Raw genomic sequence first — 26,088 nt, 5'->3', positions numbered from 1 at the left:
AACCACTCAGCCACTCATCTCTCATTTAGTGGAAGTGCAGAATTTAGAAAAAAAAAATCTCAATATAAAACTGAGTTACAGATTTAAATGTATTATTCTGGCATGTAAACAAGAATCTAATATATATAATTGAAAGTAAGGAGTATGTATGCATGTCCCGCATAGAAATAAAAACCGCTTGACCAATCTTGATCAAACTTGGCGTACGTATTCCATGGATCATGGCTGAGATCGTAGTGTATGTTTAATGTCCCTCCCACAACCGGAGGGGGAGGGGCGCCAAAAATATTAAAAAATTCAATTCCAAAAATGTATCTCTATTAAAGAGTGAAACATTTTAATAAATCGGGTAAACCCGTTTTCACAGTATTTTATATTTCATATTAATATGTCGGCTGAAGGAGTAAACCCATTTTCACAATCTTTTATTTTTTGTGTCAAAATTTAAAAAAAATATGAAAGGAACATTGGCCATGTTTTACATATCTAAATCCAATCCACAAGATCAGTAATACACAAACTCTAAAGCCCGCCGTACGCGGGTCATTTTCGGTTAGTATTAAATTAAAGCATTTGGTAATATTTTTAAAGTGGCATTAACAGCAAGCAAATCTGGTGGAAGGAGACAACTCCTCCGACAATAAACAGCGTTAACAAGTGAACAAATATTTGAATTGAAATAATTAATTCTCAAAGAAACGCGCAGCATTGTTTTTTTTTTTATTAAATCAGCAAATTTATGATCATGTAATATAATATATATTTCGAAATAGCTCTAACATTTACAGCCGCGTCATTCAATTCATCTCCATCTCAATCAATAATTACGTGATCTCTCAAACGGACATAAACTACTCAGATGTAAAGTTCAAAATAAAAAAAAATAAATATATATATATATCTGCGTTTCGGGATACTCTTTACATCCATACTGATAGATCAGTGTCATTGAAAAGACCCATCGTTGTAATAAGAATAAGAATAATTTAATGTATAGAGCGTTATTAGCAAACATAATGTAGCGCTCAAGGCGCTGCGATAACATTAGAAACATAACCACGAGCGCTAAAATGTCAAACTGATCTTTAAAGAAAACGTTTATTACTGTTGTTATGTTCCTCATTATTCTCCCGGCTATATAAGTTCCTATTTGTTGACTGTTTGAAACCGTAACGTCCTTCCCTTTCTTCTTATTAGCACCTTGACGTTGATGTGTCGCTGTGTGTCGCTGTTTCTCGTACGAGTTACGATGTGGAGTCTCTACATTCACCATCTTTCTCTCTACTTCACTATTTAACTCTTTCTCTCCGTAATTATTTACCACATTCTGGTGGAATCAACGCTGGTATCGTCAGTTAGGAGAGAAGGAGTTAAAACATATCCTATTACCTTTTTTTTTCCCTCACCTGAATCTCGCTCGTTTTCATTCACACAATAGAATCGTTATTTCTAAGACTAGTCAAATAATAACACAAGCAAAAAAAAAAAAAAACATCAAAAGAAGAACAAACAAACCTGTATACAAGGGGAATAACTCGATATTTACAGGCGCACATCTCAAAACTGTAAGATTTATTTCCATTTTTAATGTCAAACAAAACACTATTTCATTATCTAATTGGCTAATATAATTGATTGATTAATGTTTTGTTAGGAAGACTGAATAATTGTACAAAGTTTCATCTTGGTCTGAGAATGGGAAGTGGGAGAAATAACGTGTTCAAAATGTGTACCAGACAGATAGATGGAGTTAGAACAGCAGTTTTGTAACATGTCAAACAAACAAAAGGATTATACATAAGTGTAATTGTTTGTTGTTTTATAATTAGTTTTCATGTTTCATTTGGGAAGCGAGGTCGAAAGGCTAAGTACGCATAAAGGCTCGAGGTTCGACACCCGACTCGGGCAGAGTTGTGTTTACTGAGCGCCTCTGGGGAAGCACGGAAAACTTTTTTCCCAGATACCCCCCTCCCACTGGTCCACAAAGGAGATTGGATCATAGCGCTCTGAGCATGCTATACAAGCATGAAAGTAGCGCTATATAAAAGCTATATTTTTTTTTATTTCACACTTTTCGCAACAATCTTTAAAATAGTGTCAAGTGTCTTCGTGTTAGCAGAAAATGCTTTCAAACAAAAAGGTGCATGTCTGCCCGGAAGTGTAGTTTGCGCTCTGGACTGTCGTCTCGATGGACCCCCAGTTCGAACCCTGCCCGCCCCGCCACCACCTGTCGCCCTGCTGAAGATTTGAGCTAGGATGTAATAATCTTCAATTCTGAAGGAACATCCGAAGTTAAAAGTTTTTTAAAAGTGTTTATAAATATATAGATCTATGTTTGTTTTTTTCCTTTAATTTCTCTGTGTAAATTATTTTAGTGAATCATATTGTTTCAACACTGGTTTTGGTATCTTGTCAGCTCCCAATCCTCGTACAATTTCTTTCCCAGGTTAATGAAAATAATGAAGAATCAAAGCCAATAGTCTATATTTAAAAACCCTAGGGATCTTCACTATCTTCATTATACTTACACATAGAATAGGCGCGTTAAAAGGCTTGAATAAAATAGACTTCCTAGTTTTGTGATCAAATACAAGCAGTGCCACATATCAACAGTGGATGCCATGTATACTTTTAAAAAAATAATAACTATTCTTCTAGGTTTTTTTTTTTTTCTCAATCAGTATGGAAATGACCCGCACAACCTACTCGTAAAAAGGATACAGAAAGAAAAAATTGACAGTGAAACAATCTGTTTGTTTAATTAGGACATTTATTTATTTGTGAGTTAGATGCGACCATGTTAATAGAAAATAGCAATCAAGTGAGTTGTATTGCCATTTTAGTTACTAACTCCAGGTATGAAGTTGAACTGTATGTCACGTGACAATTCTCTTTGATTTGTTTTACTCATTTTTAGTAAAAGTAAAGTTTCCCCTTTTAGACCTTATGGTCTATAGAGAAGATGATGTGAAGGTCATCTGTTTCTGTGTCCTACGGTTAACGAGGGTGTCATGTGGCCAGCACAACGACCAACCGCCTTTACTTTTCCCCAACTAATGTCAGGTACCCATTAGAGCAAGGTGGACTCAGAGGCGTCCGAGGATCCCGAAATTAAAACATCCCAGTCTTCACCAGGATTCGAACCGCGGTCCCCGGTTCGGAAGCCAAGCGCTTAACCGCTAAGCCACCGCGCCTCCCTGTCTCATTTTTACTAAGTCCTTATCATTTCGTCTTATGACCATATCCAACAGCTGTGATCTTCACCTACTGCCCGCGGTCACATTCGGCCTGTGACGCTCTCCGGCCCCCGCGACATTTCTGCATACAGTGTGGGCTAGCTGGGAGGTTTCCGTGCTCATCAGACACAACTCAGCTCAAGTCGGGATTCGAACTCGAGCGCCTCCGATGGGTAGCCAAATGGTTTTATTATGCCTATCAGCCTCAGGTGCTACTTTTGCCCTCATTCTGTTGGTGGTCACGACATTGTGTCTTTAGAAAATATTTCTTCTGCTGAATTCTACAGCCAGCTCACACAGAGATAGTCTAGGAACAACGAGGAAAGGGGGGGCACAGTTTTCAAGTTCAGAGCAGAAACACTTGTATCGAAATGGATTGGGAACACACACACACAAATCACATGTCAAGACTTGAGTAAATATTTTCTATCGACTAAATACTGTTGCATCAGATTTAACCATTCGCACAGGAAATCAACGACCCATTCTTCTCTGGACTGTGACGTTGTCTAGTTCAATGATGTCTTAAAATAACTTCGTAGAAGACTGTCTGGCATGTTTAGAAAATTATTTTTTTTTTGTTACAGTTGATCACAATACAATTTAATAACAAGCTGGTAATAGGGTGTATGGTGTTCTATTTGAGTCACTTTTGTAACTGGAAATATAACACAATTAGTGTGTGTGTGTGTGTTAGTTCATTGTTGTTTTTTTTTTTTTACATGTTCCTTCAGATTCAAAGAAAATTACATCGTGGCCCAGATCTCCCACAAGAGGGTGGGGTGTGGCGGCGGGCAGTGTTCGAACCTGAAACAGCCCAGGGCGCATAGAACACGACTGTTGTAACTGAATTATTATTATTAACTGAAAAAAACTTTGCCATTGAGGCGTCAAATAATTTATGTTTCGTAACAATGTAGTACTCTGGGTTAGATCCCTACCCCCCCCCCCCTTTTTTTTTTTGGTTTTGTATATCCTTATCCCATGATTTAAGAAAAAAAATTCTATTTCTATAAATAGATTACATAATTGTTTCCTGTAATGATCAAGTCCAATTAAAACACTTCCTTTGGTAAATGACGAATTCAGATACATTTTCGATAATTTGTCCCTAAAAACTAAAGAAAAAAACAACATGTAAAAATGAGAACATTTTGTAATGTAACAGATATCGTTAATTTCTATAATTAAACTAATTGACTAGAATGTGTATCAGCTCTCACCCAAACAAAACAAAAAAACAAAACAAGACGCCACATGCTTCACAACATTCAAAAAGAACGCAAAGTCTTCACTAATCAATATTGTAATAACTGAAGGGAGGCGACTCAACAAGACAGAGGTGTTTATTTACATGGAGACATGACAAACACATAGGACATCTGCCTTGAGCACAGCATCTTCATTTCGGTTCTAAACTTGGGCGGAGATTTTTCTCTCTCTCTAATGGAAACACCCTTCCTAGTCTAGTGTCTAATAGTGCGCACCTTCTGCACTATCTTGGATGGCGGTGTGCATGGCTGGGTTATAACAATGTGTTCTTATAGCTCCTTGAGTCTAAAACATGATTATTATACCACTCACTAAAAAGCTACTTCCAACATTGCTGTAGTAATCCGTCATTAGACATCTATAAATATAAGTAGGCATTATATATAAAGATGTTCGCCTTCATAACAAAGACATTTAGAAACATAACATTTACGAACAGATTTCTCTTGTGTAACTCCTCTCGCCTTTTTACTCTTATTAAAAAAAAAAACAACATTTGCATAAAGGCGTCCATAAATAAAGGCTTATTCTCATAATGTCCACACGACATTCATTTATTCGAGGAAGCGGATAAACTCCGCGTTTCCTGGTGCATTTTCTCGGCGCCATCTGCTGCACGGGCTCCAAGACACCCGTGAAATGGCACCGAACTTTTCCCGCCCCCCCCCCCCCCCGCCTCATTCCTATAACAGCACCCGCGCCCCCCTTCCCTTAGAGCTGTATTTCATTTCAATTGTCAAGAGCAGCAGAATTATTCCCTGGTTGTCCCGAAAACGAAGATTGATTGCGCTGTCGTTTATAATATTTTATTATGTTTCCAGGAATATTAAAAACACGTACACGCGCCCACACTTGCTAAGGTAAATAACATTACTCGACAGAAGGGCCGTGTGGGTCCTATTTAGTAGACGTGTGTGCTTTGTATGTATGTGTGGTCGGTGTGTGTGTGTGTGTGTTTATTGTCCAGCAGAAGAATCGCCAGGCGTGTGAGTCAGTTATCCCGCTCGTGATTGTGTTTGCGTTGGCTGTCCAAGATAAAGTCCGTCAGAAACTGAAGCTCAAGACTGAGAAAAAAAGGTCAATACCGCTTCTTGGCCTCAGTTCGAGTTCTGTATCAACAGATTCGGTTGTGCCATGCCATAAAACTATCGAGAAGCTTCTCGAGAAAACATTGGGGCTATACCCTCGTCTCATTCACGGGTTATCACTCTAGCATGTGTTATATGGCTGCCAAGCAAGGAAAGATCAGTGATGGGAATTTTCCGACAATTGTCGGAATTCCGATAATTTCTTCTGGTCCGATTTTCTAGCAAAAAAATCCGAAGTTTTCCAGACATTTTTTTTTTTTTAAATCCGATTTTTTTTTTTTCAATTTTTTTTTTATGAAAAAAAAAAATCCGATTTTATTATTTTTCCATTTTCGGAAGAATGCGAAATAAGATTTTTGATTTGTTTTGAACTCCGCACATCCGGTCTTTTGACACAGTTAAAGTTCTATTTTTTTTTTTAAATCTTGTGTTACCGTATTGTCTTATAAGTCTAGATCTCGGTCCAGATTAGAGTGGTTTGAATCAGTCTAGATAGATATCTAGATTCTTTAATTTGAATACTTTTGATCTAGATCTAGACTTCAATGGCTGCTTGCCAGCTTTTGAAAAGTATTCGACTTAAACTTAACTTAGACTTAAGAGTATCAATCATGAATGATGCCCGGTCGCTATGTTACGACGTATGTAGCACTAATCGCCGCTATTACTACAATTCAAGATCTATTATTTTTTCACTGTTGTTACGATGACCCCTAGATTTTTCTAATTTGAACCCTGCCTGCCGACTTCCTTGAGTTCAAATGGGATTAGATTTAGACATCTAGATCTATTATAATAATAATAAGATCTAGATCTACTCATCTAATAGAGTGATACTGTGATAGACCTACCGTGTACCGACCATCTGGATTTATATATAGAATATACTTTTTTTATATAGTAGTAAGTAGGCCTTCTTAAACTTCTTAACATGACTATAGTGAGTTACTGAGTATAAGCCTGACAGAATGTAGATATCTAATAATAATATATTGGATCTAGAATCTAGAAAAGTTATTAGATATAAGTAGTAGTAGCTATAGATTATAGATCTATCTATAGTGAGGGATATGTATATATTTTAATATAAAACTTATCATTACTAATTTTAAAAGCATGTTTTTCAAACACATTTAATCCTTATAGTTGTTTGAGAAAGAAGTTGTTACAATATCTGTATAAAGCAGTTATCTATTATAGAATGCTCAGACTGCAAAAAGCTTTCTCCTCCCATCAATATATATACAAACAATAGTGCCATGAATGCATTTTGAGTGCAGTAATGCTAAATGAAGTGCAGTTTGTGTGCAGTAATGCACAATGCAGTGTAAATGTTATGTAATACAACATTAATTAAAGAAAATATTAAATTAAATGATTCTACGTAGTTTAAAAAAATTCAGCAACATCTTTTTTTAAGTCGTCGCCACGACAGGCCAGTTCAAAAACGGGGGGGGGGGGGGGGGGGGGGCTTACAAAATTTCCTAAAATTTTTGCAAAGTCAGTTCCCATCACTGATTAAGATGGAGTAGCTAATGACGTAACATAGCTAGCGCACACCCCCTCCCCACCACCACCGTACAATAATTCTTTTGCCACAATTGAGATATTTTTAATGCCATTATCGACATGAGCCATATGGGGCTCCCTCTTGGTGTTGACCCTGACTCTCTAGAATGACCACCGACTACATGAATCGTTCCGTTGGTTCTGTTGCCTTGATGGACTGTAAACCATTGCGAAAAAAAAAAAGTTCTCTTTTACAAAAAATATTCTATTGGAGATGTTTAGACTTGGTGGCCAATAGCAAGCTTTTACTGTGTACGGATTATTACAGTTTACAGAATATGGAAGCATTCATAAGCCAAGTATTTTAATACACCATTATTATTATTATCATTATTATGCACTTTTCAACGCTGTAGAATCGAATGTTTTTTTTTGTAGCAAAAAGAACTTTTTATAATTTAGCAATTTTTCATTATAGCGTCATTAATATTTTTGATGTTCACGATAAACTGACTATTGTTAAGGACGCTAAATTAAACTTCATTGCTGCCAACTATAAAAACAAAATTAGCTCTAATTTTAAGACTATTTCAGTGCGTGACAGTTGATCTTCGTATCAGAGCTCCTTTATAAGTAGCTAGTTAGTCGCCCATTTTGTTGTTTTAATATGGCATGGAATGAAAAGCCTAACGCTTTCTTCGTATTGAAATTAGTTTTTGCTCTAAACAGAAGAAACTAGAATTTTTGAATCAGCAGTACTGAAAAGCGCACAAAAATTATCATATAGCCTTTCTTCATTTTGTACTCCGGATACACCAGAAAGCTAGTTATATTTAGACTCCTTACATCGCCATCACATTTCTTCATACTGCTGTCTCTTCTTTTTTCTCTCTTATTGAAATGCATTGCTTAGAGAACTTAAAAGTTGAACAAAGAGCTTATTGCTGTAAGTAACTGATAGTGTGAAAATGCCCAATAATTAATGCCAGCTCTTTTAGTACCGGTATTAAATCTATTACTTGCCAGGTCACTGTGTTTAATTACGTTCTCGATTCCATGTTCTTTTAGAGTTAAATCTAGTCTATAGTTAAAAAAAAATTGAAAGGAAAGAGAAGCATTCTTGTTCCAAAATGCAATGATGTTTCCCAGATTTCTACTTGACTTTTGTATCATCCACATCCCGTTAGCATTGAATGGATATATGTCAGTGTGACAATACGTTTGAGCCAGATGTGGCGATATATTTAGAGAGCCAGATGACAACGATGTATTGGTTGATGTTACAATGAGATGTTACAATGAGATAGTGTTGATTAGTTTCTGATACATGTTCTGATTTTATATAGTAGTAATAGATGTGCAATTACTGAATTCTCAAACTCTAGCAATATCGTGATGCCGGAGATACTACTTCAAAATATAAGCTCAGAAACTAAAATCTTTTAAATAAACTCAAAGCTTTTAATCTGGAACTTGGAATCACGTTGATAATATACACATTACATAAATGTACAATACAATTCAATTTCAATTCTTTTACTCTAGTCGGCGCTTCCCCCCCCCCCCCAAATGAATATTCAAGTCTTTAAATACTACGTCCTACCCTCTTCTAGCATCATCCAATCTATTTTTAGAGCTTATGGAAAAAACAGTCATCGTTTCAAATAAACTTGTCCCTGCTTGTCAACAACATGCAACCATGACCTTGCGCTGCAAATCTTCAATCTAAAAATAAATTTAGTGCAATCACTGCTTTACGTTACGCAATTATCGTTACTGATTGCATAGTCTGCTTCGGCTTTATATAGAAGATTATTTTACTAATCTTCTACAACTTATGGGTCTTAGGGACATGTTTAGTTTGATTTCTAAAGAGGTCGTCAATGTTGCCAACTGCTGCAATCTAGTGTTGACTTTGGTCCATTTAAAATGACATATATATATATATATATTTTTAATACAGACGTTATGTCGAATAAAAGCCTACCATATTTTTTATCCTATACATGTTCATGGGCTCAACTAGTCTTGTTTTGTCGATGGCTTTCCTGACCGATTCAGGATATCCTTTGACGTTTAAAAAGAAAGAGTATATGAATTTCTCCTAGCATAATCACTATGAAATATACTATGTACTCCTGGCTCGTTGAATTTTATTCATCCAGATTGTATTGGAAGAATGGAAGACTCCGTGTCTGGCTTGGTCAACCTCGAGAGTCTAGACTGTAGAAGCGGTCGCCAGATCGAAATGTCTCACAGCTGTCGTTAAAAATTCAAAGACATTTGTTCAACTTAGCTGAGCTAAAAAAAATTATAATAGTCTGTTCACTAAGCGTGCTCCATTTTATATTATGTTCAAGAGTGTATTTTGTGGGCTAGTTCTATACAATACTGTATTGCCTCCTGCGATGGGACTTGGTGAAATACCGCACTCCTCATTAATCTTTGGACTCGAAGACAAGCTTAGTTATTATTAAAGAATGCAGAGGCGTAGCTAGGGATTTGGGGGTCCGGGGGCTGACCTGCATTTTGACATTCGACATCATGTCATGACATGGCGTAATATTTAATGTAAAAACAAATTTCGGACACTCAAGTGGGGGCCCGGCGAAATTTTCAAATTTGGACCCCCCACCCCCACATCTCACTTCCCTAGCTACTTCACTGAAAGAATGTATTAACATGAGACTTGGATGTAAATTTAGTCATTATAGATATGCAATGGATAAGTCAGGGCTTTGCTCATTAAGTAAAGATTACTCTTCAGTTCATCTACTCAGTACACACAAGAATCTTACGTGTAGAGAACATTCAGAATGAACTTAGGAATAGATCATGTTATAATCTACTCAGTACACACAAGGAATCTCACGTGTAGAGAGCATTCAGAATGAAATTAGGAATAGATTTATAACTTTACGTCGTTAGTCCATGACCATTGTTTTAATACTGCTTGTACTATCTGAATAAAGTCTATTTTAATATTTCTTAAAATGTATTGTTACAAAAAAAATATACCAAATAGTCTACAGCTGTGGTCAAACGTTTTCCTTCTGAGTGTTTAGCAGAACATTTTGCTAATTTTTTCTTTTAAAGATTAATTCACGTGGTTACCAACTACTTTATTATTCCAGTATTTTGTGGAACACCTATTCAGGCATTGCGGAACACAACTTAATTATTCCAGTAGTTCGTGGAACACCTATTCAGGTCTCGAGGAACACTAGGGTTCCGCGGAAAACAGGGAAACACTGGTCTACAGCGTTCAACTCTGATACTTTCAAGTACTGTTACATGCAGGCATAGGCCTACAGTGCCAATAGCAAGGCTTTACCACACATAAGTAATACATCAAAAGATCTTTATGTACATCAGTCTCGTACATTTATAATGGACCTCATTCACCAATCGTAAATTAACACATTTAGCCACGCAATAATATTGATAAAACAATGAAAAATACGTATCAAGTGACAGCCTTTATGGATTACATAATTTGTATAGAAGATATATAGAATCACGTGGCTAAATGTTGTTTGTTTACGATTGGTGAATGAGGTCCTTTACCATAATGTACGCTATTTTTTTTTTCTTCACTTGATATTTCTTGATATCTATCTCTTCGTCCCATGCTCGGATCAAGTGGAATTATTTATTGTCGATGACAACACGCGAATTAATAAAAAAAAAATTAGTTAATCAATTACTCGTTATTAATTAATCTTGTTTTATATAGAAAATGCACTAAGCTAATGGCGGATAAGCCTTGTGTACAAGTAGAAGGTCGTTCGCTACAAATTAGAAACTGACACTATTTTTGGAATTCAGACAGGAGCAACTTTTAAAAAACTTTAAATAACAGCACGGAAACCTTCCAGATATCTCTCCCTCCCCCCCCCCTTTTTTTTTCCTTAACTGTTTCACAAAATTGATTGGACCATAGTGCTTCGCTAAACAAAAAACAATTAATAATATTTCCAGTCTCACTAATGTATTATTGTTAGTCTGGATCTACGAAAAGTTAATTTCATGATTGATTCAAAATAATTGTGGAGATTTCATTCAAAAAAAGTATTTCGTTCATTGTGCTTGTTTAGTTTTTTTTTTATGTTGTCCTGAATGTAGATTCTCACCATTGGTTGGGGGCCGGGGGGGGGGGACTCTTAGTGCTGAAAGTCTAATGCCTGTAGGTCCATGTCCAAGTTAACTAAGTGTAACCTATCTCTGACCTTTCCAGTGCCGTGGTGAGCTGCTGTGATTTGAACTTCACCTCCTCATGCTGTTGTTATTACTGTACCGGGGGGAGTTTTTTGTTTCATGTTGTGTTTGGCCCGACTTGTTCACGTGGACTTGTTAAAAGCTCGTCAGTTGACTTGTCGTCTGCTAGCAACCCGTGCCTTACGAGCAGGTTTCAGAAAGAAAAAAAAACCAACAACCCTCCACTACATTCTAATGTCGTTTGTAACTTTAAACGAAAATCGATGTAGCAACTTGTAATCCTGTTGCCTTCTTTCTCTCATTCTCTCCCCCCCCCTCCTCTCTTTCCGCCATGTTCTCACAACGTCATTGATCAGATGTGTCCGCGGGATGACGTCTGCTGGAAATATTTCGTTAATAGCCTCGGAATGCATTTCTCTAATTGTCTACACGCTAGGGTGATGTCTTGGAGGACGTTTACATTTTCCCTGCACTGACCTACGTATGCGATGCGCTTTAGGCTTAAAGCAGTGGTGCCAAAAACTTCGGCCTGCGGGTCACATCCAGCCCTTGACTCTATCCGCCCCCTTGAAATGTTTGCCCTAGAGGATCGGGTCTGTTGGATTCGACGGCCCGTGACACACACGTCTGATAGTACTATGGCCGGAAAAAGGTTGGGCATCATAGGATCAAAAAGGAAACGAGGAAAAAAAGGGCGTGTGTGTGTGTGTGTGGGGGGTGAGTTTCCTATTTGAAATGCGCCTTCACAGGCCTTTAATAAAGTTAATGTATTGATACGTTTTGTCAAGAACCCGTTAATAGGTGGAGCTTATCTTTAATACAATGTGTCGGTGAATAATGTTATACGCAGTATTAAGGTGAGATTAAATAGTACTCCAAAATGAAACTAGAAGCTAAACTACACACTCTTAAAATATTTTTCAACTATCGACATGTTTTTTTTTTTTTTTTTGGGGGGGGGGGGGGGCAGACATTGCTCCCGACTAAAAGATGTACATTGTTTCTTGCTAAACGTCATATATGAGAAATATATCATTTTGTGTTTAGGATCCTACTACCCACTTAGTGCTAATGTGTTATTCATGTGTTACCTGTCCCTCCATTCCACTTTTCTTTATCTCACTTCTGCCGCCTTCTGGGAAAACCCGTCGTTTAACATTGCTGCTTTTACTACAAGCTAGTTGTTACCACATCAAAGGCGCATCCAGAACTTTTCTCAAGGATCTTCCAGTTTACCAAATCTTCGGAAGAGTAACTCCGCTGTAGCCTTACTAAGAAGCCTTTATTTTTTTTTCTCCCAAATATAAGCATTCACATCATGATTTCCATTTTTTATGTTTCAAATGTCGGGAATCACGTGATGTCATTGTGACAGTAAATTACCAGCAGAGTATATAATTGATAATGCAGGCATTCTATAAATTCCAGTGTACAGATCATCTATGGATTACTTTGCTTCTATAATACGAACCTAAGCTAATTCGTTTACATTATTTATGTGTCGTAGTCTAGCTCCAGCAGTTCTGGTAGGGGAAGTTGGAACACAGCGTTAAAGCATTATGGGAATGAAGAGAGGGAAATCGTCCTGGTTTGTTCCCCCCCCCCCCCAGCAAAGGCTAAAGCAATGCAATCAGACGAGCTCACTGTCGAGGGCTCTGCTGAAAACAATAATCACGTGCTCCAATCATCCGCTCATAAAAACAAGGAAGGTCAGATTAGCGGCATCTAGCCGTGTAGTTAGTTCCATTATCCCGCAGACGGAACGCGCGCGCGCGCACACACACATACACAACAACAACAACCAAGACGACTCTGACTCTGAAGGTTATCCTTCCCCGCCCCACCCCCACCCACCTTTTTTTTTTATTCCTTTTGCGCCCGGTCCCGTTTCTTCCAGGTCAGAGTCGAAGCAGCATTGTGGGTGAGCGCTGTGAAAGAATCGTCTCAGTTTACGTCTTCTCCCCCCCCCCCCCCTTCTCTCTCTCTAAAGGTCTCTCCCTCCCCCTTTTCTTCATTGTTCTACTTTTTAGTAAGTACAGGGAATGGAAATAGAAACCAGAATAAAGTCAGTGTAAGATAGTCACGTCATTGTCAAACATCAATGCCAGAGTAAAACATTAATGCAAGTGTAAAATATTGACATCATTATGGAATATTAATACACGTGTACAATATTGACATCATTATAGAATATTAATGCAAGTGTACAATATTGACATCATTATAGAATATTAATACAAGTGTACAACATTGACATCATTATAGAATATTAATGCAAGTGTACAATATTGACATCATTATAGAATATTAATACTAGTGTACAATATTGACATCATTATAGAATATTAATACAAGTGTACAATATTGACATCATTATAGAATATTAATGCAAGTGTACAATATTGACATCATTATAGAATATTAATACAAGTGTACAATATTGACGTCATCAATGAACATTAATACCAGCGTAAAACATTAGTACGTGTAAAATATTAACGCCAGTGTAAACAGTGGCGTATCTATGAAATTGACATCATTTGGGGGCTCGGGGGGGGGGGTCTGCATTTTCGTAATATTTAATACTTAATGTACAAAAATAAATTTCCAACACTCATTTTGGGGACCAGTCCTGGCTACGCCGCTGAGTGTAAAACATATATGCACGTGTAAAACACTTGTATGTCTAGTTAAACTATCCAAACCAGTGTACAACATTAGGCCAGTGTCTAAGTGAGGGTCAAATAACAAAAACATTGATGCCTGTGTAAACATAATCATGCCTTTTTTTTTCTCTGAGTTCTAGACGTTTATTTCGAACAATTCTTCGTTCTTCTCGTTAGTTGTTTGTCATTTGTTGTTGACAAGAAAACATGTTCACTTACTAGTTTGTTTCGTATCTTGTCATTCATAGTTTTTTATTGATTCTATACCTTCCTTTCTATAGTGCAAGCTGTATTCTATACTTTAAATACAATATTATTTCTATACTTTTTTTTTACGCCCAATCGAGCATGTATTCCCTTACATGCTATCTGGTGTATTTATTTATTTTTGATTACCTCGGTACAGTCCTTTCCCGTTCCCCGACTCGTGCTCCCATTAATCTCCCTGCGCCAGCTGTTTTGAGGTCTTCCTCCTAGTTTAACTTTAAAAGTAGTTATGAAGCGTCTGTTTTGATCATTCTAGTAACCAGTTTCATTAAACCGAGCTTATTCACTTTTCCTTTATCCCCATGATATTTTTAGTGTTACCCACTAGATCTAGATCGTTACAAGGAAACACTTGATACGTGTATTGAATCATGGCCTTGACACTTATATGTATTTGAATATAGCCACTTCACTGCTCCTGTTGAGCTGCGCGTCATTATTGTTACTAGATAGGCTGTACTGGGAGACATTGCTGGGGGATCCTTAGTTCTTGTTGAACTCTGGTCCGTGGAGCGAATCAGTTCAAGCTGTGACCCCGGGCCGCAAGTATTCAATAGACATTCTCTACCAGGGATTAGTTGTTTTGTCATGTACTGGTACATCAACTGGGGAGAGGCGTGGTGACGGAGGGGGTCTTGCGGGGGGGGTTGGTAGCGCCAGGCAGATGGTGTATCTGTCTTAATACTTATCTTACAAAATAAATAGTCGTGGATTTAAAAATAAAATAAGCTCCACAAATCTCTTAGTGCTTGAGTACATGGTGCTAGTTACTTTGGTATAAAGGTCTTTATTCTAGTGTCTAGTAAAAATGACACGGCTTCAGCCAACTGTAAATTGCTTTGATAAGACAACTGGTACATGGTTAAGATAAACAAGAACATGTGACTTTCTTTCAAGATTTCTTATTAGCAATGTAAAGACATATTTTTTATATTGAGAAGCTTTTCAGTTTTATACATCCCCCCCCCCCGTGGTAAAGTTAAGTTGTTAAAGTTACCTATTTCAGACCTTGCGATCTATAGGGCAGATGATGTTAAGGTCATCTGTTTCTTTAACGAACGGTTAACGAGCAGGGTGTCATGTGGCCAGCACAACGACCCACCACCTTTACTTTTCCCATCTAAAGTCATTGACCCATTAGAGTTGGGTGGACTCAGGGGCGCCCCTAAAAATCTCGAAATTCAGCATCCTAGGCTTCACTGAGATTCGAACCCAGGACCCCATGTTCGTAAGCCAAGCGCCTTGCCAATCAGCCACCGCCCCCCCCCCCCGGGGGGGTTGATAAACCGGAGAAGGTGGCTGGACAGAAATTTTAATAACTTCGGATAGCGATTCTAAACGTATCTGCTTCTGTGTTTGTGTGTTAATATTAATTCAAAGGAAAGGGATGAATGGGACTCAAAGAAGAGGGGGAAAAAAAGGTTTAAAAAAACAACCTGTCTTAAAGAACGCACTTGACACGAAGGGAAAAAAAAAAGACTTTTTTTTGAAGAGTACTAATATTTTGTTTGTGAATGAAAACAGTTTGACCCGGTCTCCTCCAATCCTTAAGATGATAATCTACGTTAATCTTTAACTTCCGTCTCTATCTCTGCTTCCACTCCCTACTAGCCGCCAGTATTAGTCTAGGACTAAGTACTTGGAGCTTGCCTTACGGTCAACGAGTTCACTTCTCATGGACAACACACCGAAAAATGTCAGCTTTATACGCTTCCTTACCAATAAGTTGTACGCTTTAACAGAAATATGTTGTTTTTTTTTCTTTTGCGTTGGGGGCTTTTAGAGTTTAGAAGAGATTTGCGGTTTAGGTGAAACATTCTGTACCTCGGAAACCACGGGGGGGGGGGGGGGGGAATGCGTAAGACTGGTATGCGTTAGTCACTGGCAATAAATGTCTAAGGTAGACATGGGTTAACTTTGCCACTCGTGCCACTGTCGCGCAGGATTCCGCACAATTTTCAAAAACACGCATCATAAGATAAAAACCAAAAGTTAACACCAACGCAAGTTGACGTTTTTGTTTAGTGACACTTGGTAAGCCATTCAGTAGGTCAGTGACACTTGGTAAGCCATTTAGTAGGTCAGTGACACTTGGCAAGCCAGTCAGTAGGTCAGTGACACTTGGTAAGCCATTTAGTAGGTCAGTGACACTTGGCAAGCCATTTAGTAGGTCAGTGACACTTGGCAAGCCAGTCAGTAGGTCAGTGACACTTGGCAAGCCAGTCAGTAGGTCAGTGATACTTGGTAAGCCAGTCAGTACGTCAGTAACACTTGGTAAGCCAGTCAGTAGGTCAGTGACACTTGGTAAGCCAGTCAGTAGGTCAGTGACACTTGGCAAGCCAGTCAGTAGGTCAGTGACACTTGGCAAGCCATTCAGTAAGTCAGTAGCATGCACTAAATTAGGAAACTTAAGTTTCAACACACAAACTATTAATCAGCACAAGTATTAGACATAAAATCCCATCGAGACCTAGCCCGTAGTCTCAGGGGCGTAGCTAGGAATTTTCCATTATTTGGGGGCCCGGGCGGCTTGACCTCTTTGGGGGCCCCTGGCATTTTGCGTAATACTTAATATTTACTGTAAAAACACTCATTTAAGGGCCCCCGGATCGATTTTGAAATTCTCCCCCCACCCTAGCTACACCACTGCGTAGTCTTCCTTCACCTATCACTTAAGTCTATCTCTTTGCAAGCCCCGAAGACCTTGTAATGTGACCATTAGAGATTTAATTTGCGTTTAAAAAAACAAACAAACAATAGTTACAATAGCCGTTGTAGTTACAATCGGCAAATCAATGGAACAGTTGGAGTGATCCAAGGCTAACGAAGTTGTTTTGTAATCCCCACTATGTACTGCTATCACTTCAACGCCTCTGAAAAGATACAATTTAGGAGAAGTGTAAATCAGAGACTTTTTAAAATCTTATAATCAATTAGCCTCCGCCAGGACTCGGACCAGAAACCTTTGGCATCGCTGAAGCTGAGAATTAGTTTTAAAGTCTACAAATGTTTATGGGAAAGTCTGTCTATATGCTTGCAACATATGTGTTCATAACAAATGGTATTGAATGATTTATGATACAGAATTAGGTATGTTGTTCTAAATTAGCCTTTGCCAGGTTTCCTTATCCAGAGCTTTAACTCTGCACTGATTGGAAAAGGACAAAAACTAAGCATAAACATGTAGAGGTTTGTGCGTGTGGAACTTAGAAGAACATTAGTATTGAATCGTGGGGGTGAATTGCAAACATATGTGATGCGTGTTTGTAACTTACATTTTTTGATGGTCAAAATTTGTTGATGGTCAAAATATTTTGATGGTCAAAATATTTTGATGGTCATTCACTACATTAATCAATTAAAAAAAAAAATTAATTAATCGTAATTAATTAAATTTTCTTTACATAGAAAAGGGAGCTTATTCGTGTAGTATTAATATATATGGAAGTGATGTTGCGTGTACGTTTACTTCCCTTAGATAAGAGTATTTTTTTTTAAAGATTTTAAAAATATTTCCCTTATTATTATTTGTTGAGTTCTTTTGGGGAGTTTCCTTTCACCCAGAAACTCACTTCTGGTCACACTTTTGACTGGGTCGCTTTCAAGTGTTTACTCAAAGAAAGTATGAAAACAAAGAGTGCATGATAACCTTCCGTCAGTATGTAGTCAGAAGAGATACGAGCTTTTCATATAGTTTAACTATGTCCAAATGTTTCTGGCAATAATTATAATTCTATAATGAGAAAAGCGAGCTGAGAAATCAATGTAGTGTTTATGTTGTTTTTTTTCACAGTCCCTTGTCACTTGTGTCAGTATTGTATTAACTCTTGTGTCCAGTTCTGGTCTAATCTGAACCATTAGATCACATCACTGACCACAGCACATAGTGTCAAAAAATCATAAGTGTCTGTACGGCACGTTACCAGCGTCACACATTGACCATAACACATATCATGGCCCCCCGAAGTCCGCTATAGTATTACTTGTAAACGAAGGTCACAGCAGCAGTGCAACGTAGCCTACTATACGTCTTATCTTATAAAATACAGACGTTACTTCAAAAAAGATGGCGATTACGTCCTATGCGCGTTCTATTACACCATCATGAATTGATTTTTTCGAAATTGTAATTTGCAGTAAACAATCTTGTCTTCATTCGCTTTCGTAAATAGTTCTCTATGTTAAATAAGCACAGTATAGTTGCTGTTTTTGTTTAAATGGCATTACAAAAAAAAAAAAGATCTTAGGAATACGGTACAGAATTTTTAACATTATATACTGTGCGGCTGTTAAGTTCGTAACATTTTTATGAAATAAAAATGACGCTAGTCATAAACAGGTGACTGTGAAGTCCACTATGTTGCTCGTTTTTTGTTTGACCGCTCTGGTCTGCTCAATAGATATATTCAATGGCATACATTCACAGACAAATGTAACAGTGGATATTGCTTCTTTTTGTCCTGAACTATTACACATGCCTTAAAGTAGCCTTGGGCGCTTGAGGTTGACGAAGTAACTTGTATACAGATCATGTATGCGCCATAAGTGAGGCCAAGTGCTTTTTGTCTTCGTTTGACCACTCGAGTGTCCTGACTGTGGTCAGCTAAAACTTTTGAACTCTGTCTCACCTTTGTTCAAACTCTCTTGAGACATTCAGTTGTTGTCTCTGTACACTTTGAAGCCTTGCCAGTTCAATTATTTCTAATAAACTATAAACCTGACATCTACCTAGAAACCTGCAAAGTGACTTTGTTAAGTCATTGTCACGTCAATATCAAACACTCGACACTCTTGCAAAAAAAAAAAAAAGGGCTAAGGCTCAGGTCTCAGGCTCTCCTTTCTACCCACTGTCAGGGCCACTGTACAAACTATAAACCAGTGTTGCTGATTTTTCGTGATTTGAAACCAAAAAATTATTGTTTTAAATGATTTTTATGTATTCAATTCGTATTCATTTCATAAATACGAAAAATCAACATTTTGTTTCGGGGAGGGGGATGTGTAGGTTTAAATCATTGATCAACAGGTGTCTAATACTTCATCACCCAATTTCGTTACGTCATTTTGTTTCCTTTTGTCAATGGCTACTTAATGACGTAGGACTGTTGTTTAACCGTCGCGTCCAGAATCTGAAACGGGAAACCTGACGACCACGTAGCAAGGGACTTCGGTAAACGGTTTCATGTTTCCACATAAAGCTCCAAAATTACAAGGCTATTTATTCTTTGTTGTTCTTACTAACTGTAATCGTACTCACCCCCCCCCCTCTCTCTCCTTTTGTACGTGACTGAAATCTTAAGTTAACATAAAGATCGTTTCTTTCGATACTACCATTGTAAGCGAGTCTTTTCTTTCCTGCTACCCATCAGAACATGGCATTTGTTTTTATGGCACAGTTGCCAACTCCAAATTGTTACAGTGTCAACTTTTTCCCGCTCGTCTCTCCCGCCTCCGCGATGTATTTGTCTGACCAGAAGGTGCGGGAGATTTCTCGTTTAAATATTTAGCATGGTCGAACAAAACCAAACAAAAAAAAAGGTGGCCAGGCCACTTAAAGCTGGCCAACCCCGTATCCTTTAAGGTCCTCAGGCTACCGGTGACTCACCCTGTTTGTGTCACGTGGTAGGTCAAATAATTAGAGCATCGCAGTCGTATTCCAGTTACAACAATGGACTTCTATTGATCTAATAATTGAGAGCTATAGCCCCTTTTTTTTTTTTTCATTTTCCCTTTTTCTTTAATGGAGTATTTTGAATCCTAATGATAGCGTTCTTATTTGTACTTAGTATCCAGGGGAACAAAAGGCACTATTAAACACTAACGATGTTTTTTTCTTCTTTCTAGTAAGTAATAATAGTTTTATATCTATATTTTTTTTTTAGCTGTCCTCGGTCATGAAACCATTGTTTATTGTTCTATAGGTCTGCTGTGTTCAATCTGTAAAGAAGATTGTATATGTGTGTGTTTGTGTGTACACGTACTTAACTCGTTCTCTCCTAACTGACGATACTAGCGTTGATTCCACCAGAATCTGATAAATAATTACGGAGATAAAGAGTTAATTAATCTGTATTACATTCTGACCCTTCATTCTTTGGGAAGGCGTTTATTGTACGTTCTTCCTGAAGTTAGTGGAAAAAATTGTAAGCTCCCCTCCCTTGTCAGCAAGAGGGTCTGGGGGAGCGCTGATAGCTCCCCCAGCGGGGTTCGGGGCAAGCCCCGCCACCAAGCGCTATTTCCGGTATTGAAAGTCAACAAAATGCATATTCTGAGGTGTCTACAGTGCATTATCCTGCTATTAAAAAGTTTTATTTCAAAAACCCAATCTGCTATTCTTACTTATTTAGATCCTCCAGCGTTGTTCGGCGCCTTGGGCGGCAAGCTGCTTCCACAAAAATCTGTCATTGGCAATGTCTGAAACCTCTTCCCTCTGCTCTGAGGACCTCCATGAAAGTGTGGCGCCAAGTTGTCCCTCTTTGCGCTTTCCTCCTAATGGCCTCCATGTCATCGCAACTCTTCTTATGCGTAATTCATGTTGTCGTAGAACATGTCCCGCAAACCTCATGCGACGCTCTGTCACAACCTTACTAAGGGGTCGACTCCCAGTTCGGCATAGGATTTTCTTGATTGAGACTCGATCTCTATATCTGGCTCCTAAAATCCCGTCTTAGCCATCTTTGTTGATCCACATTTAATCTTTTTCAATTTCGGCAGATGACTATTCAATGCACTTTAGTAGTGGAGCCCAGTCACTGGTACAAGTTTGTAACCTCTCTTGGCTACGCTCTTGGAATTAGGTGACTGTAGTTAGCATTAAATTTTATATCGAAAAGGGAAGTTGTATCGTCAACATCATCTGATGGGGGTTTGAAACTAAAATTAGAATTTAAATTTAGAACAATATTGAAGAGAGAATTTTTCAACCTCAAAACTCTCTGTAGGGGGATTTTGAACTCAAAACCATCTAGGGGATGTTTAAGCTTTAAAAAAAAGTCATATGGAGTAGGAGGGTTTAAACTCAAACCCCCTTTGGATTGGTTACGCTCATTTTTTGAGTGATCAATTTTTTTTTATATTGAAGAGGTATTTTTTAGTATCGAACCCCGCTGAAGGGGGGTTTAAACTCAAAACCCATTTGGCTACGCTCATAGCATTTTGAGTGTGTACTTTGCTTTTTCTTTATATTGAAGAGGTATTTTTTAGCTTCCAACCCCGCTGATTTGGGGGGGGGGGTTAAACTCAAAACCCCTTTGGCTACGCTCATAGCATTTTGAGTAATTTGTTTTTTTATACTGAAGAGGTATTTTTTGGCTTCAAACCCCGCTGAAAAAAAAAGGGGGGGGGTGATGGTTTAGTATTAAAATCTCACCTAAAATAAACAAATTCAAAGCAAAAAATCAGTCACTAAATTCCGACTCCCCCCCCCCCTGCGTGCGGGTGGATTTCATTTCGGGGGGGGGGGGCCCTCCCTGGCTACGCCCATGAGCAACACTGCAGTTTTCATTTAGTTCATAGACTTTAGCAACAACCAACTGGATTCTCAAGGTGTGGTTATCGCGACCATAAGTCAGACAGTCGGTTTGCTTTGCTATTTTACAGTAAAGAAGTTCTTGCATAGAAGTTACACTCATATATTGGAATAAAAAAACTACTTGTAGCACATATGGCATTGATACAAAGACTTTGTTTCCTGGGTTGTATTTACTTTTTTCCCGGGTTATAGAGACTCCGTTTCCTGAATTGTATAATACTTTTTTTTTCCAGGTTTATAGAGAAGTTGTTTCCTGGATTGAAGATCATTTTTCTCAGGGTTTTAAAATACTTGTTTCCTGGGCTATTGAGCCTCCACCCCCCACCCCCCAAACCTTCCAGTATATAGACAGTTTGTTTCCTAGATTCTAGAGGCTTCGTTTTCCAGGTTCGAAATTCGTTCTGATAGGTCGAGATTTGAAAGCGTATAACCGAGTTTACTTTTTTTGTTATTATTTTGTTCATAGTTCTTGTGTGATTTCTAAGCCACTGAGCAAGTTGACACTAAAATATCATGTACCCTTGAAGAGAACTGAATGAAAGCTATAAGATAAAATTTAAAAATAAAAGCATTTTTGGCCTGAAAGATCGTGATAGATAGAGGTTGTTACAATCCCTAGCTTATTTCCGGATGTGTCTAATCTGTACTACAATGGTATTTGTAGTTCTGTTGGTCGTTTAAAAGACTCCGTTGGCTTCTTTGAGTTTGAAAAGAGTACTCCCTTCCTTTTGGAACATATTTATTTCCCTAAATGATTTTGGCTTACTTTAGTAATGGATTTTGACGCAGATCTACGTATAGGCCCCTATCTTGTTATTCTGTTCATTTGTGATTTGATACCATTATGCTGACCTAATTCTATCGTCAGGCCTCAGTCTACTTACCCCTAAACACATAAATATCCGCCCCATTTTCTCACCGTAGTTCGATATAAAGGGGAGTTAATTCCGTGTTTGTGCCATGAACGAGTTGCGTGTGTTGAATGAAGTCTCTCCCCCCCCCCCTTTTTTTTTTCCCCCCCAACTAATGTCGAGGTGAGTAGATCGTTGCCAGCACATTTCCCTCGGACTCTGTGTGTTTACATATCTCTCCAGTAGGCCATCTCTGTGTGTGCGCCATTGAGAGAGAATGTATTGTTTCTCGGCTAAGGTGACTGATATTTGATAAGCATCATTGCTGACACTTGGCACGGGCAAATGGCAAGAAGCATCTCCTGGCATCTCATGGGGGTTTTGTCTGTAACAAGATGGTGAGAATTCCAACAGGGGCCTGGAAAGATCTGACATGCTTGATTTTTTTTTTTGTTCAGTTGAAAAAAAAAAAGGGGGGGGGGGGGAGGGAAGAAAACTGAAGATCTAAAGTTGTAAGGTCTGACATTTTCTAGGCTTCGCCATGAAAGCCTTGACTAGGGGTCATACCTCTGGTACACGGCAGCTGGCACTGCGCGGAATCTTGTCTTTACATCTTTGTTATGTGGCCACAACGTGGAAGACATCATTATTATGGCGTGTAGTCAGCGGCGAAGATCCAGAGATAAAGTGAAAGAAACCAAGACCTTCCTCCCCGTTGTCAAGTCTCCAGTGGCGTAAATGGCCTCACGGGGGATAGAAACAAGGCGGTCGTGAGAGACAAAACCCCTTTGTATGGCTACGACCACTTTTCCAGGAATTTTAGGTAAAATCGGGCTAGAAGGAATATGTGAAGTGTCCATGATTTCACTTTGTCTAGATTGAACATCTAAGCAATGTTTCCTTGGTTTCCTTGGACAGTTCAACAGTGCCTAATGACTTACAATCACTACCTTATATATCAATGCTTCAAGATTTATCTCCCTTTTCTGTTAAAAAAAAAGATACTTCTAATTTACTGTATAATTGTTTTTTTTTTTTGTTTTTTTTTTATTGATTAATGTGTTGTCATCAACAATAAATAATTGTGAGAATTGATCCCAGAATGGGAAGTGGGAGAAATAATATGTAGGCCTACAAAATTTTTACCTGACAGACTATCAAGAGTAAGTTGATATAAGCTTTGTAATAATGTAAATTCCCTTTATATAGTAAGCTTGATCTGTATAATGTATAAACAGACCTGTAAAATTTATTGAACATTTAATAATGAATGTTTATATTTTATATTTTTATTTTGACTGTGCTTACTGTTTCTCCTTGTGTTGTTCTGTACTTCCTGAGTATATATGCTGATGGCTGCCTGGTCGTGCGGTTTGCGCGCTGGACTGTCATTCGGATTTATCGTTGGTCGAGGGTTCAAACCCTGCCCGCTCCCATCCCCTGTCGTCCCGCGGGAGGTTTGGACTAGGAAGTAAACTATCTTCAACTCTGAAGGAACATCCAAAACATGTAAAACATTTTACAAAACAAAAAACAATACACATACATTGGGCATTATATGGGGGGGGGGATAGATTGGAGACAGTATACTGTAAGCTTCAGGGCTGAATAATAACACATAGTGTACAGACACATTCTATGAAAAATTATAGTGACACTTGTGTTATGAAGTCTTTAAGTCATTGATTAACATGCATGAGTAGATTGACATAGGGACATAGAACATAATCATCCTTTTGTTTCAACTATCGTCTGTATTTTATAAGATAAGAAGAAGCACTGTAGTGAGACCAATTGTGTTTGCAACCAATTCATTAGTTTTTTTGGTTTGTTTGTATTTTTTTCAAACATAGAAATGAGAGTAGCTTTTGAAACCAACACCTGTTCATATAGTATGTATCCATTTCACATTATATGTTCCAAACCTTACAATCCCATCAGCCAAATCTAAACAACTTATTCTGATTAAAGGCTGATGAGAACTGTCTGCAGCCTTTTGTTTTTTCCCTTGACACACTCTGTTACAGTGTTATCCAATATGGAAGAAGATGAAGAAGAAGGCTTGACAATCTAAAAATATTTGTAGTGTTTCCTAATAATCTTTGAAACTTAAGAACATTTTTTTAAAAGTAATACATATTATCTATTGCAGTACTCACTGACCCTTTTATTTCCTAGACCTAGGGCCAAATAAATGTTCAATGTACCTATCATGGGCTGCATCACAGATAAAAATTGTCAAAACCAATGGAACTAATTCTCTGCTGCTTCTTTATGCAATGTGGGTAGAAGCCGTGAGGGGGTTAAATAGCACTACGCCATGGGCTAACTATGGTTTCCGGGCTGTTAGTTGGGCTTTATGGGTCTATTCTATTTCTTGCTAACTTAAGTACATCTTACATTGTAAATCATCTATTAGCTATTCAGTAACTGTTGTCAGACAGCTGCTTCCTGGCAAATCTACCTAAATATTGTATGTTTCATTTAAAAAAAAATAGATACATATATCATGAATCTTCTTTTTTTACATTTCCAGATGAGTAGTTCCCAGGCATTAAGCTACAATGACGTCCTAGTTTTGTGGGATGGATATGCCAGGTGCTGCTTCTTTTACCAGTGGCAGCACATCAGGAAGCATTAGATCAGTGCGACCCGTGGCCCCTGTACAGCGGCCCTCTTCTAAAAGGGCCCGCACAAAGAACAGAGGAAGCCAGACGTGCAGCTCTGACGATGATGAAGAACTTCATTCTGATGACAACCTTCGACCTTACGAGGAGGTTAAAATCGCACACCATGACAAAAAGTTAACAGGCCTAGGTAAGCTGAGAATAGGTCTATTAGTAAACTTATTGAAGCTGATAAATACCAATGCCCACAAAATCTTGACCCATGAATGCATTGTAGTGCAAGTCAATTTTGTAGTTACATTCTCAACTATATTTAGATTTAGACTCAGCTGAAGGTTTGGATATAAGTACATAGTAGTTTTTTTTTAATTTAAATTATATCCAATATGTAAATAATATCATGCCTCTAATATAAATTTTGCACTAGTGTAATACTTGTCTAAAATGTCATTTTTAAAATGTTTAGTTGGATTTTTTCCCCCTGTAAATCCAATTCCAGAGTGAGTGATAAACTACTTATTTCAGTCTCTCTTCATATGGAAATATTTTTTGTTACACTTTTAGAAAATTCAATTTAATTTCTAAAAATATCTAGTCTTTTTTTAATTTATCAGCATAATTTCAACATTGCCAGTCCAACTATATGTTTCAATTATTTATTAATATGTAGTATTATTATAGATATTAGAAATACAGAAGATATCCATCCCTAAATGATATGTGTACTACTCAAGGCCATTTCTTTTCAATGTAAAGGAAATAACATTGTCTCTGTCAACTTCTCCATCCATGAGCCTGTTGGGTAATAAAGGTTACAAGCAAA

The 26,088-nt window shown here is 37.9% G+C and overlaps 1 protein-coding gene across 5 annotated transcripts in view; it reads left to right on the top strand.

Moving 5' to 3' along the window:
* Positions 1-26,088, top strand: part of LOC106064388 (teneurin-m-like) — a 100,660-nt gene that overhangs the window by 31,878 nt on the left and 42,694 nt on the right. For all 5 annotated transcript variants that reach the window (XM_056037537.1, XM_056037536.1, XM_056037534.1 and 2 more), the window contains exon 2: positions 25,175-25,455. In XM_056037537.1, the coding sequence (XP_055893512.1) occupies positions 25,224-25,455 (232 nt within the window). In that variant the 5' untranslated portion in view covers positions 25,175-25,223. The remainder of the gene's footprint in view (positions 1-25,174; positions 25,456-26,088) is intronic.

This window comes from Biomphalaria glabrata, chromosome 8, assembly GCF_947242115.1.
Source record: "Biomphalaria glabrata chromosome 8, xgBioGlab47.1, whole genome shotgun sequence".
Classification (NCBI taxonomy): domain Eukaryota; kingdom Metazoa; phylum Mollusca; class Gastropoda; family Planorbidae; genus Biomphalaria; species Biomphalaria glabrata.
This window is presented reverse-complemented; position numbering and strand designations above follow the sequence as displayed.